The sequence below is a fragment of the Mixophyes fleayi genome, chromosome 8 (genome assembly GCF_038048845.1).
Source record: "Mixophyes fleayi isolate aMixFle1 chromosome 8, aMixFle1.hap1, whole genome shotgun sequence".
Lineage (NCBI taxonomy): Eukaryota > Metazoa > Chordata > Amphibia > Anura > Limnodynastidae > Mixophyes > Mixophyes fleayi.
The window spans coordinates 113,495,813-113,510,830 of NC_134409.1; the positions used below are offsets into that span (position 1 = coordinate 113,495,813).

The following is a 15,018-nucleotide window of genomic DNA, read 5'->3' on the forward strand; positions in this document are numbered from 1 at the left end:
CACTTACAGGAATTGCATTCTCGCCAAGAGGAATTTGGCTAGGAAGATGGACAGCTTATCAATGTAACTTGATTTCCCCCAAAGTCTGACAAATTCTCCTTTCCACACACAGGTTTTTAAGCAACATGAAATGGGACTGTCTTCACAGATGCTAATCGGGGGTTGTGTCCTGGGACACTTTTTCAAACCAAATTTAAATGTTGCCTGATTTCCTAACCAATTCTACTATGTGATATATTTCCCCTATAACTTTGTCCATATTTTCATATCAAACATGCCTAAGTACAGGGCATTCGCAGAGCTTACACTCCTTTTCTTCATTTCTCTGTGGGGCAGAATTCTTAATTTAACATATGAGCTGTCCTTCATCATGCTATTGAGGAATATGTGGTTGATCACTACTTTTATTGATTTTAAGTGGCATATTTTAAAACTGAATTCTTTTTGTCTATACAGTATTACATATAGGCTATGTTAGTACATGGCCTTATTGAGCCAGACCACATGCTGAGCGGTACCTAAAAGACTATTCCAGTGTCACAAATAGTCTAGATCTCACCCCAGGAGTCCTTTGAACTGCCCCCAGGTGACACTTCTATCTGTTCACACTGGTGTGTGCAAAGCCATCAAACACAATTACATCAGACTCTGCGTCTTTAACTGTTACACTAACTTATCAATGGATTCATTTGATACAACCTATTTACACTGCAGTTATGAATTATCCCTTATAAATAACTGCAAGCTCTCTATGTTCACGACACCTACCAAAAGTGATCCAAGGAAGGACAACCGGTGAACTGGTGACAGGGACATGGGCGCCCAAGGCTCATTGATGCACGTGGGGAGCAGAGAACAGCCCGTCTGGTCCAATCTCACAAAAGAGTTATGCAGCACAAGTTGCTAAAAAGTTCATGCTAGATATGAAAGAAAGGTGTCAGAACACACAGAGAATCACAGCTTGCTGCGTAGCCACAGACCAGTCAGAGTGCCCATGCTAACCCCTGTCCACCACTGAAAGTGCCTACAATGGGTACATGAGCGCCAGAACTGGACCATGGAGCAATGGAAAAAGGTGGCCTGGTCTGATGATTCAGATTTTCTTTTACATCATGTGGACGGCTGTGCGTGTGCATCATTTACCTGTGGAGAGATGGCACCAGAATGCACTATGGGAAGAATGTAAGCTGGCAGAGGCAGTGTGATGCTCTGGGCAATGTTCTACTGGGAATCCTTGGGTCCTGACATTCATGTGGATGTAACTTTGCCATGTACCACCTACCTAAACATTATTTCAGACCAAGTACACCCCTTCATGGCAACAGTATTCCCTGATGGCAGTGGCCTCTTTCAGCAGTATAATGTGCCCTACCACACTGCAAAAATTGTTCAGGAATGGTTTGAGAAACATGACAGAGTTCAAGGTGTTTACTTGGCCTCCAAATTCCCCAAATCTCAATCCGATCGAGCATTTGTGGGATGTGCTGGAAAAACAAGTGAAAGCCATAGAGACCCCACCTTGCAACTTACAGGTCTTAAAGGTTCTGCTGCTAACGTCTTGGAGCCAGATATCACAGGACACCTTCAGAGGTCTTGTGGAGTCCAGGCCTCGATGAGTCAGAGCTGTTTTAGTGGCACAAGGGGACCTACACTATACTAGGCAGGTGGTTTTAATGTTGTGGCTGATTGGTTTATTCTCTCTCTCTCTTTCTTTCTCTCTCTCTCTTTTTCTCTCTCTCCTCCTCTCCCCCCCTCCCACCCATGGTTGAAATGGAAATTTAGATGTGGTTGTATGGAAAATGTAAGTGAATGGAAAAATAGTTTAACATAATCATATGTTTGATAAATGCTAGGGCATACTTCCCAATGTTTGCAAATGTTTGGCAGCAGTCTATAATTGTAACTCATTATCCCCCACAGCCCCAACATCCTGCCCTGTAATTCCACCTTCTTTCTAATTCATTGCCCCATCTATCCCTCCTCATCACCACCCTCACCCCTGTTATTCATCACCCCCAAGGGTTCTCTCACCTTACACAGTATAAGTGGTGGGTAGAGGCCCTACAGTCCCCATCACTGCAGCACCGTGGTCACAGCCAGATACTGGGAGCTGCATAATCATCATGTGATCAGATGCTTCTGTAGCCAACACTTCTACCATGTAAATTAGGCAAAGACGAGGGGACAGCGCATCCAGCACACTGCCTTCTTGTAAATTGTTACTCCTCCCTTCCCATCTGTCCACCAATGTGACGGAAGGGGCGTGTCACTATGATATGCAGCGAGCTCTCAGTGTGGAGATATAAGCAATGAGCGCCACAGCCATACTCACAGCTGAGCAGAAAAATAGATTGGTGCCTGTGGAACCTTCAACAGTGTAAGTTCCTGCTGCAGTGTCCATACTACGCCCCTCCCTCTCCTATGTCTAATCCTCTTATTTTCATGCACTGTGCTACAATAACTGCAGGAAGGAGTGCAGGAGACATTTGTCATCCTGCACTCCTGCTATCAAATACTGCAGGGTGGCTGTGGCCTGGAGTACTGGGGAAGGTGGTAGAGGTCAGTTAGAGGTCAAGCAGTGTGGAATCTGCTATGGTATGGTATCAGCATTGGACAGTGGTACAGTGTGTGATACCCAGGGGCGTCTTTCCCATTGGGGGCCCTGCAGCCCAGGGGGGCCCGTCGGAGGCAGCAAAAAAAAAAAAAAACCTGGAAAAAAAAAAAAGACAATACTTACCTTGCGGTCAGCTGGCGATCCGGCTCCCTCCATGGTCTCCTCCTCTGTGCGGCGCTCGCAGTGCATGTCGGGCCCGCCATCCATTGCGGAGCGCGACGAAGGAAGAGACCATGGAGGGAGCCGGATCGCCAGCTGACCGCAAGGTAAGTTTTGCCTTTTTTTTTTTTTTGCTGCCTCGGACGGGCCCCCCTGGCTGCAGGGCCCATATATATATAATCATTTAATATTTTTTTTGTATATATAGGGGCCCCGGTGCCCTCTTAAGAGGGCCCTGGTGATACCAGGGGTGCTTAATCAGTGCAGTGGGTTGTGTGCAACAATAATGCTTCGGCTTCCCCCCCAAACCGGGCAATCTAAAGTGCTGAAAGTGAATACAGGACTCCTGGAATCCAGAACTCGCAGAGAGAACTCTCCCAAAATCTTATGCCTGCCAGTCTGGCTGTCAGTCTCTGGTTTCTGGGGGCCAACAAGACAAGAGAAAGGCGTGGGTCCCCTTGACTAATGGACCGGTGGGTACTGCACACTCTCACCCATGGTAGATATGCCAGTGTGTAGTACAGTTGTGAGGCAGGTCCTACAGTGATTGTTCTGGCCAAGAAGTACATCAGGAAGCTGTGCCCAACCATGGCTCCTAGATTCTCTCTTAGCTTGCCTAGTGAGTTAGTTAATGCAGTGTTTTCATAGTTAACCCCATGCCATGTGACCAGTGCAGCATACATGTCAAAGATCACTTCATATTAGTCAGTACAATGCCTGGCTTTTTTCACTGTAAACTTTGGCCATGGCAACTAAATGTTGAGGGTAGGTTCATGTAGCATAAACTTGACTTTGCTCTTTCTGGCTAATGAGAAATATTTTACGTTTTCTAACCTTTATGTGAAGTTTTTAACTAAATTCTGCATGTCTTCATTTCAAGCAGTTTACATACATGTTGCATGTCTGCAGTTCTTACCACGTGTGCAGAGATACACCTGAACTAACTGCAAAGGAAGCAAGCAGTATGTGCATTTTACACAGTTCCAAATCGCTCATGTTCCAACCCTAGAGGGACAAACTGGTATTGTCCCATACAGAGGCGAGCTGTGGGCCCCGGTGCAGGGAGGAGGGAAACGGGGCCCACAGCTCGCTAGTTCCCTGTGCAGCGGGCCCTATTATGTCCATGGGCCCCAGTGCAATGCACCTGCTGCACCAATGGTAGTTCCGCCACTGGTCCCATACATTGTAAGCTTGCAAGCTTCTTACCTCTCTGTCTGTATGTATTACCCAGTATTGTTTTATTACTGTGTTTATTTATATAGCTGGCGCTATATAAATAAATGATGATGATGGGTGACTAAAGTATGTTGACATCCACAAAAATGAAGGATTAAAAACACAGCAAATAAAGTTTTTTTAAAAAATTAATATTGTCCCTAAACTACCTTTACCATAAAGCTGTTCTAGAAACCTGGTGCAGTGTGTAGCCCCAAATCAGGCTTCATGCTGGGAAGTCAAGAGTGGTTTGATTATTATCTGGTAAGTTTGTAACAGCGGTTGGAAGATGTCTGCTATCTGGCCTATGTATGCATCTTCCAATAGGCCTCAGTAAAAGCCGGAAATAGTCCTACCACTCAGCACCAGCGCTAAATTACTGCATGTCATCCAATCTGACCACGAACATGACAGAAATCAATTGCAGACGTTTGTGTGGCTTACTTTAATATTAAAAAAGCCAACTGGTACCGAACACTCCTCCTAATCCAAAGCTCTCTTAGTGGAAACCTGACAAATCCTCCTGAGCTGCATGTAATACCTCTTAGGAGTAACAAAATATAATATACAGATTTGATTGGCCGACAGTGTTAAAAAAGAAAGTATGTTTTGCAATGACCTTTCATCACTTAACACAGAAAAGGGTTGATTTATGTAGCTGCGCTGAGCCAAAAATGTCTATTGAAACTCTTCTCTTAGCTGACCAAGGGCTTAGCACAGGATATATCTGAGATTTCTCTTGCCTTAACCCAATTACCGCAGTCCTCACAGATCTCTATGTGGCTGCGAACTCACCCAATTTATCAAGCGGAGAAAGTTTTGCTTTTCTCCACCAACACTTAAAACCTAACTCCATCTCAGGGCAGAGTTAGGTGCCCAATCTGCTTTTCAGCCCCAGCCAAGAGATTGAAGATCAGGCAAGCAGGAGCTCCTCTCAATCTGTCCCCGGCTGGGTGCCCGCTCCTCCACAAATCAGACATCTGCATGTAGCTTTTTTACCCTCTACCATACTAACCTATATGTAAGTGTGTATACACATACATTTTATATATGTACTAGATTATTTTTCCGTTGGATAGATTAATGTGTGCCTGCACATCTACATTGTATGCAGTGTGTTGATAGTTTTTCAATAACTATTAGTACTATTACATGTTGCTAATGTAAATAATTACAAAACATTATTTTTCACAATGCATACCTATAAATACCGACGGTACATTATGGTACATTAGGGCTTTCTTTTGGCTCCATATGGTAGTAGATATTATTTTACATTGTCTTATAAAGAGAAAAGTGGCCAAAAATATATATTTTTTTACAATTTGTTCATAGTTTCATCTACACTATTTTTTAGATAAATAGGGATATTGTGTGGATATGTCTGTATGTATATTTCCTAATTTGTTTTTATACAAGTTGTGAGCAATATGTATGGCCTAGATATTCCCTGCTACAATTACAAAGGCCTCTCAGTGTGGTAGAAAACTATGAACACCACTCAGAACATTCCAATTAGGATACATATAACCCAGTGTAACCATCTAGGGCTACTTAGAATATATTTAATCTGCTGTTTTGTGCTCATTTTCTTTGGGAGTGTATGTAAAAAATCCATTCATTCATTATTGCTAAACTAGAGTGTTTTTGTTTGTTTTTTCTTTTTTTGTACAAATTAAAAAATACATCCCACAAGTATTCAGCGACTTGTCCTGTGTACAGGGTACCAGAGGCCTGTGCCTTACCTACACAGCAGGGCGGGCAAAATAATGGAAACATTACAATACTAAACTACTTTTTGTTTAATAGCTACATTTTATTGAAAACCTACTAAACACTACACACAGACACGCAACTTCAAACTAATCTAATCTGGAACTAATGCAACACAGCCTAGAAAACATAAATGCAACAAACTATATATATATATATATATATATATATATATATATATATATATATGTATATATATATAATTTTTATACTGATACATGCTTTAAGCGCCATACTTATATCTTGTATTGTGATATATATATATATATATATATATATATATATATATATATATATATAATCTCACACACACACACTGGGCCTGAGTCATTAAGGAGAGCAGAGCAAAAAAAAAGCAGTAACTTTTGCACCTTGGCAAAATCATGTTGCATTGGAGGGGTAGGTAAATTTAAAATGTGGGGACAGATTCATAGTTGGGGTAGAGCATATTCTAGATCATGGGTCCTCAAACTTTTTAAACAGGGGGCCAGTTCACTGTCCCTCAGACCGTGGGAGGGCCAGACTATAGTAAAAACAAAAACTTTGAACAAATTCCTATGCACACTGCATATATCTTATTTTCCTTACTGTGCCTCTCTTATCCCCCTTTTTCCTTACTGTGCCTCTCTTATCCCCCTTTTTTCTTACTGTGCCTCTCTTATCCCCCTTTTTTCCTTACTGTGCCTCTCTTATCCCCCTTTTTCCTTACTGTGCTTCTCGTCTCCCCCTTTTTCCTTACTGTGCCTCTCTTATCCCCCTTTTTCCTTACTGTGCTTCTCTTCTCCCCCTTTTTCCTTACTGCGCCTCTCTTATCACCCTTTTTCCTTACTGTGCCTCTCTTATCCCCCTTTTTCCTTACTGTGCTTCTCTTCTCCCCCTTTTTCCTTACTGTGCCTCTCATATCCCCCTTTTTCCTTACTGTGCCTCTCTTATCCCCCTTTTTCCTTACTGTGCTTCTCTTATCCCCCTTTTTCCTTACTGTGCTTCTCTTCTCTCCCTTTTTTCCTTACTGTGCTTCTCTTATCCTCCTTTTTTTTTCCTTACTGTGCCTCTCTTATCCCCCTTTTTCCTTACTGTGCTTCTCTTCTTCCCCTTTTTTCCTTACTGTGCCTCTCTTATCCCCCTTTTTCCTTACTGTGCCTCTCTTATCCCCCTTTTTTCCTTAATGTGCCTCTCTTATCCCCCTTTTTTCCTTACTGTGCTTCTCTTCTCCCCCTTTTTTCCTTACTGTGCCTCTCTTATCCCCCTTTTTTCCTTACTGTGCTTCTCTTCTCCCCCTTTTTTCCTTACTGTGCCTCTCTTATCCCCCTTTTTCCTTACTGTGCTTCTCTTCTCCCCCTTTTTTCCTTACTGTGCTTCTCTTATCCCCCTTTTTCCTTACTGTGCCTCTCTTATCCCCCTTTTTCCTTACTGTGCTTCTCTTCTCCCCCCTTTTTCTTTACTGTGCTTCTCTTATCCCCCTTTTTCCTTACTGTGCCTCTCTTATCCCCCTTTTTCCTTACTGTGCTTCTCTTCTCCCCCTTTTTTCCTTACTGTGCTTCTCTTATCCCCCTTTTTCCTTACTGTGCTTCTCTTATCCCCCTTTTTTCCTTACTGTGCCTCTCTTATCCCCCTTTTTCCTTACTGTGCTTCTCTTATCCCCCTTTTTTCCTTACTGTGCATCTCTTATCCCCCTTTTTCCTTACTGTGCTTCTCTTATCCCCCTTTTTTCCTTACTGTGCCTCTCTTATCCCCCTTTTTCCTTACTGTGCTTCTCTTATCCCCCTTTTTTCCTTACTGTCCCTCTCTTCTTTCCTTTTTCCTCCATAGTGTTCCTTTCTGCGTTATTCCCTTTTTTTTTTTTTTTACTTACCTTTCTTTTCGCTTCTTTCTTCTCTTCTCTTTTGTCTTCTTGTTTGTTTCCTGGTCCTCTCCGCGCTGCTCCTCACTGAAGGACAGGAGTGACTTGATGATGTCACGCCTGTCATTCAGAATTAACAGTGCAGGGAGGAGGAGGGACGCCGGCGCAGCGATCAGGTGAGTAGTGAGTAGTGTATCTATTTTTTTTTTTTACTGCTCCCCCCACCACCTAATTTGCACCCCTTGCATTACGACATGTTTTGTCCAGGAGAAAACATACTACTTTTTTGCCTTACTCTCCTTAATGACTCAGGCCCACTGTATACATCTATATTATTCATGTATGAAATAATATCTATCAATGTATATAACCTATACACCTACAACGAATTTATAATCAACCTACATTGACTATATACATAACCTTTATAACTATCTGATGTAATACAATTTGTCTTTTAATTATTATTTTTTTTCCACACAATCTGTCTCTTTTCACAACAGCGATGACAGTGAGAAGACACAGAGGGAAGTGGTGTTACAAATTTGGGTTTACAAAAACAATGAGAGTGATCACATGTTCAGGAAGTGGCTGGTCAAGGAGTGTGTGCATTCAGGCAGGTGAGCACCTGTACTGAAGGGCAGTCATGAAAGTCAATGCCTAGGGATAGATAGAGCGCTTATATATCGGAGCCGGGACATCTATTACGTAGCCTAGGCTCCCACCTATGGCCCACTGGGTGGGAAAGGTTACTCAGGGGCCCAGATTACTCTACACTATTTTATGAGGTAGAGGGGATTTGACAAGTAGATGGAGGATTTTGCCTTGCGCCCCATTGTGTCCCACCCAGACTCAGATATATACATATATGAATACCCCTGTGTGAGAATCATTCTTGTCCCAGTCACTGTACAAAACAGCTTCTGAATATTTTTCACTCTGGAACCTGCTACACAATCTATGTGACACAACAGAAGTGAAATATCAATGTAAACTCCGTAGGATACAACTAACATGTTCTATTAAGCCACTTGAAAGGGTGCAGCAAGTAAATATACATTTAATTAAATGGAATTTAAAGTCTAGAGACAAGTAACAGTAAGTGAGTGCCAGGCTGGACATTACACTTCTAGCAATGTAGAATGGAGTCCCCGCACACACATTGCAGAGGTAAGAATTCAAATAACTTTTTTATAAGGGAACTTTAAAAGTTCTAATATACAGTGTCCTTTAACATTCCCCACACATCAGCCATCCAGCATAACGGCAGACATTGTATCACTTCCCACGGCCCACCCAGGAGTCAAGGACACGTTGCATGTTCTAGACTGGGAAACTCAGGGTAAATAACGGTACCACCAACATTATAGTTCCCAGACTGTACCCAGACATTGTACATGTGCCCACAACATTCCAACTGAATCCTTATATATACTGCCCTAAACTACCTATGTGCAGATTTACACTGATCTCACTGCTAATGTACTCACGGAATCTGTATCTGGAGAGCATGGCTCATTTCTTTCAATGTCAGCTCATATTGTGAATAGACAAACACCGATCCCAGGAAAAGAAAGTGAAACGTTCGTGTGATCGCAGCAGACTTGTAATATGCGCTGTGTCCAGCAGAGGGCTCTTAGGAGGGATTGACATGGAAGGAATTCTGGGCGTGTGCTGAGTGCTGACTGCATGTTTAATCCATTGTACATTATATATTATATCGTAGCATATTTTCTTATTAGCCTATGGAAACTTATTTTAGGTCTCAAGTTAATATATAATGCAAACTTTCGTATGGTCAAGAAGGGACACTTAGAGGTTAATCCCTTAGGATGTAAGCTCGAATGAGCAGGGCCCTCTTCCCTCCAGTCTCCATACCTGTTCTTCTGCTCCGTCTCTACTGTATCTGCCCTCCCAGAATTTCTGAAGTACTGGTACTGTGTGTTTATTGTTCTGTACTGTTCTACCCTGTATAGTCTACTGTTTGTACTGTGTGTGGCGCTGCGGAAACCTTGTGGCGCCCTTCAAATAAACGATAATAATAATAATCTTCAGTTTGCTAAATTTTAACATAATATTCCCCTATTCTAACTAATATTTTTTCTGAAAGAACCTGCAAACTTGTTTATATTTTAAATGATGTATACCTGTATATATCCACCCCCCCCCCCCCCCCCATTGAATGACCACTATTTAGTACACAGGAGCCCTGTTGTTGGGTTAAATGAAAGTGTCAACTCCTGTGTGTCTTTGGCGTGATCGGAAGACTTATGGGGTCTATTTATTAAGCGATGAAGAGCCAAAATGATGACGCCTTTTCACTGCATTTTACTATATAAGAAAGGGTTAACACCAGAGAAATCAGATATTTCTCCAGTCTTAATCCCATTACCGGAGCTTACCGCTGTCCCAATAGACCTCGATGGGGACAGCAGCACTAGTCAATTAATCTCAGGGTGGCATTACCTGTTTTTTATAACAAATGTAGCTGAAGCCTCTTTGGCTTTGCTGGATCCCTCACCCGTGAATGCGCTGTACGCATTAGCAGTTCCTCCATTCATCAGCAGTGTTAGTCTGCCGGTGAATAGCAAAAATCTTCATAGAGGAAGAGGGACTTCACCAGGGCATCCCCAGCATGGTAAATTGCATCGCATATTGATAGTCACCGCACAGTATTAATATATAGACCCCTAAATGCCAGTCAAGATGTCCGTGAGTTGCCTATAGGAGAGTTATCGTGGGTTCAAGACTTGAACTTCAAGTTCCCATTGAGGTGACTGATGTCTGGTACATAAGGCAAGTGACACGTTGAAGCCTAAGGGGCCTATTTAAGGTGCATCGGCAAATATGATAGTTTTCAATTCTCCTCGCATTGCTAAGGATTGAACTAACTTTCATATTTATTAAAAAAAACTTCACACAAACAGCAGTTGCGAAAAACTGCTGTTCCTGTGAAGTACAACACTCACCTTTCACTTGCTTCTTCTCCTCCCATGTGATGCCGACTGCGATGATGTTTCCTCCTTGTCATCTCTGTGCGCATGCGCCGCCCGAAAACCTTGGGCATGAGCACAGAGATCCTGGACTGCAAGAAGGTGAGTCATGTGACAGGGAGGGATCACACGATCCCTCCACACATGCGCTGTGCAGCTCTGCTCTTCGGAGCAGAGCTGTTTTCAGTGAAAGTTGTCAGTTATGTTAATGTATGCCAACTTGAGCTGGCGGTCTTTAACATGATTGAAAACTTAGTTTTGGTCAATAGTACATAGCGTTACTGAGCACTCCCCATACACTGTTATGGGGAGTGTTCAGAAAAACGAACAGAGAAGCAAAGCAGCAAATATCTGAGATATCTGCTGCAATGGTACAATGATATATAGCAATTTAGTGGTTTATCCTCAAAAACTGTTGTTTTCAGGGATTTAATAGGGGGGAACTTTGATAAATAGGCCCCTAAATCAATTTAGATAGGCCTTAACCTCGCCAATAGTCGAGTGGAGACAAAGACCAGCAATAATATTATATTGCAGAGACAAGCTAGCCTGAGATGCGAGAGGGAGGTTCCAGGCCTCAGTGACCATCATGAGGGGCGACAGAGAGCACAAGTAGGCATGCTGGAGCAGATGGAGCGTTACATCTAACACTGTCAGGTTGATATAGCATGCAGAGACAGGTTACCAGAGTCTGGTAATAGCCCAGTTATCTACTGATTGTGTTGGTCACCTGAACAGATACGTCCGATGATAGAGAGAGATACAGTGCAAAGTCTGAGAGGCAGAGTGACAAACCCCAAGGCGTGAGTGAGTGTCAGCTCTGTGAACCACTGTCGCCATTATTTATTGCTTGCTGCTAAGTCAAGTGCTGGAATAGTAAGTAGAGTGTGATTTCTCCAAACGATGGTCTGGTGCCCATTCTTATAACATCTGTGTTTTGTACTATGATGCTACTTCTGTCCCATCTCAACTACTGAACGGATTAGTAAACTTGCATGTGCAGGAGCTTTTTAAATTTTTGTCCCCACAGAGCCTGAGAGAGGCTCAGCTATCCTAACAGAAACCAGAGGCAAAGGCATGTCGAAAGTTTGATACGTTTTAGGATTAGTAGCTGACATAAATCAACAATACAAGACATATAACCACTTCTCTGCTGACATCTTAGCAGTAGAGTTATGTTGCCCATTCACGCAGTGATGTAGACTGCCAGCCTGGTACTTGTAGTCCAACTTAGAGTAAGTGTGTGTCAAAATGACCACAGTCTTGATCAACATATAATCATGACTGATCAAATCTTGATCTGGACAGCTGGCAATTCCGTTTAACCAACAACCACGACTCGTACCTAACAACTGTCCTGTTTTGGGCGGGTCAGGACAATTTGCTGTTTCTAAAAAGGGGTGTGGCTTAACAAAAAGTGGGTAGAGCCCCCCCCCCAAAATAAAAAATAAATCTGCCCTTTCGTGGGTGGGGTTTGGTCAGAATAGGAGTGGAGCCATTTTGATTTCGTCATTCTAAATGTTGGGCAATATGCGATATGTAAGTGTGAGCTACCATCAATCAAACTCACCGTGCCCCATGTGATGTGGTGCTGTACGCCAAGAAATCAGATCTGGCCGACCATGTGGGTGATTCAGACTCTTAGCGTTCAGGCCGATTTCCTGGACCTGGCATTTGATGGGCCAAGGTTTTTCAGGCCCTGCTTATATTTTGTAATAATGTTATGAAACATTATTGGTAGCTGGCATTGTTATTGACCCACTATCTGCTATGTTTAAAAATTCTATAGATGACACTAGAATCAGTATTCACAGCAAAAGACGTTCAGGGATTGTACAGTAAATTTGAGGTTCACAGTGACAAAATCATTTGTAAAACACTTTTGTGGATATTATTGGAGTGTCAGTAGGGGCTCTGAATTTTACTGAATTCTACATTTTTCTGAATGGTGATATTTTGCCTTTCTTTTACTGTCAATTGTTGAACCTGGCATAAGCAGAATCAAATCTGATTCTCTGTATGCTTATTTGGTCATTAAACCCTTATGTAAAGACAAAGCTACTTGACAACCATTTTATTTACTTTACTTTTATTGTTTTATTATATTCATTTAATTAAACAAAGCCACAAATCTTAAACAGGAAGATAGTAAAACAATGAGCATGACCTAATTTCAACTAAAAGTGAATTTGCAATTCCTAGCACTAGATGGCGCTCTTATCCTGTATAATATTAGATCCAGTATTGCTGACTGCATTTCTTTAATCACTGAGTGATAATCCTGCTGTACAACATAATTGTACAGTTTTGCAAAATTCCATTTACAAGCTGGTCGCACATCTGCTTAATTATGGTCATTCTATCATATGGCATAACAACAGGTGCTGTTCTGTGTTAACATAGATAATTATCTTAATAATTATGCTAATGATTTTTTATTATAAATGTGATGGTTTGTGAACACTCTGAGTGAAAAGGAATAATTAGGTATATGTCAGCAGTCTATTCAGTGCAGAACTAGGCTTTATTAACATGAAACTTGGGAGCCGGCGTCTCAGAACCTAATTAGATGTCTGGGTGACAGTTATCTCAGTTCTCATTCCATACAACTGGCATAGAACTGTCTGTCACAATTGTGTTATTTTCTACTATGATACAATAAAAAAGCACATATGTATGGAGGCGTCTCACATATAACTAGTTGTAATAATTCAGTAACTGAATTATAATCAGATGTGGGCCTGTAATGACCTCCCATAACAATTACTTTAACAATGTATTATTATTAGCAATACAGGTTCCAGGGCTGAGCTAACTACCTGCAGACTAGTCTATGACAAGTATTCATAATGATGTGTGCTTCATGAAAGGGGTGTGGCCATGCAGTGGCTGCTCAGCGGGACCGGGCAATCAGGGGACAGTCAACTCCCCCTAGCAGCACACTATATATGACTGCTAGACGGCAGGCAGGCAGAGGATCCTGACCGGCTGCTCTTATTATGTTTTAAACACTTTCGGAGTGGCCTGATAACATCCTCTGCCTGTTTCTCAGCCGCCAGGTCCATTCAAAGTGAAGGTGGGGGCAAGGCCACCAGTCTGAATTTAGGAGGGGTGGAGCTATGCCTTAAAAAAATAAAGTCTAGGCCCGCCCCTGTGGTCATACTCTGGGGCTCTAGACTGCTCCCAAACCCATTTCCCACTCCTAGATATACCACTGCCTTGACACACGGTGAGTAGGATACACTTGTTTTAAATGGGAGATACCCTTTAATTAAAATAATGTTATGCCATTGTGGTGCTGTATGAGTTTATTTAATATTTATATAAGTGCTTAAGGTGATTAATGAGTAGTGACAATATTTGTCTCTGTGTAAAACACTATAGTACAAATGTTTGTTAGTTTGTGTAACCATTTAGGGTGAGATAGGCACCTCTATATCTGCTTAACGGGATTTCCACCTTATTGCTTTCTACATGTTCTCCTGCAACATTTTTTAGACAGAGTTGTTTATTTTCTTTACTCTGGGACACAACACAGAGTTTGATGCAATGCACAGACCACAGCAAAAGTGTGCAGTATCCAAATAATGCGATAATATACTCTGACCAAAGCTGGCGGGGTAAAGAGGGAATCCAGCTTAGTGGACTGTAGAGTTCAGAAGGTAGACTGGGGTTACTGTATAGCAGAACCCCAACCTGATGACTAGTGTATAGAGGACCACTCCCTATATAATGTGCTCTCCGAGTCAGTGCCAATCCTGGCCACTCGTTGCTTGCTCAGCACTTAGGGGACTAACTGCTTGGAGTGATCAGCTACCTGCACTGGGCATTGTCTGCTACAGTATCTGTTCTTCCAAGTAACAACCAGTAGAATAATATGGCCCCAGACTGGTAGTGGATGGACCCCCCCTATACATTGGCCATTAGATTAGATATTTGCTATACACTGGTCACCATGATTGTAGGCCTGCTATATCCTAGCCACCAGATTGGATGTCTGCTATATATTAACCACCAGATTGAAGGTCTACTATATACTAGCCACCAGATTAGAGGTCTACTATATACTAGCCACCTGATTACCCCTATACATTGGACCATCAGATTAGGGGGTAAATGTATTATGCTCCAACTTTTTCATCTCGCCGGAAATCGGAGACTTTGCAGCTAAAATTTATAGCGGCAAACTTGCCTTTACAAGCCATCGCCGCTTTAAATTTTAGCTGCAAAGTCGCCGATTTCCGGCCAGATGAAAAAATCGGAGCATAATACATTTACACCTAGATGTGTATAGCAGATATCAATGTATAGGGGGGGTTCGAATGAAGATTGGAGGTATACTATATACTAGCCACCAGATTGTAGGTCTGCTATATACTAGCCACGAGATTGGAGGTCTGCTATATACTAGCCACCAGATTGGA

At 42.2% G+C, this 15,018-nt stretch overlaps 1 protein-coding gene across 2 annotated transcripts in view; it reads right to left on the bottom strand.

The window, feature by feature from the left end:
* CARD19 (caspase recruitment domain family member 19) overlaps nucleotides 1–9,203 on the bottom strand; it is a 38,406-nt gene extending 29,203 nt beyond the window's left edge. The window contains exon 1 of one of the 2 annotated variants that reach the window (XM_075183206.1): nucleotides 9,092–9,203. In XM_075183206.1, the coding sequence (XP_075039307.1) occupies nucleotides 9,092–9,113 (22 nt within the window). In that variant the 5' untranslated portion in view covers nucleotides 9,114–9,203. The remainder of the gene's footprint in view (nucleotides 1–9,091) is intronic. The other variant, XM_075183208.1, reaches the window with a different exon arrangement.
* Between the last annotated feature and the right edge of the window lie 5,815 nt (nucleotides 9,204–15,018).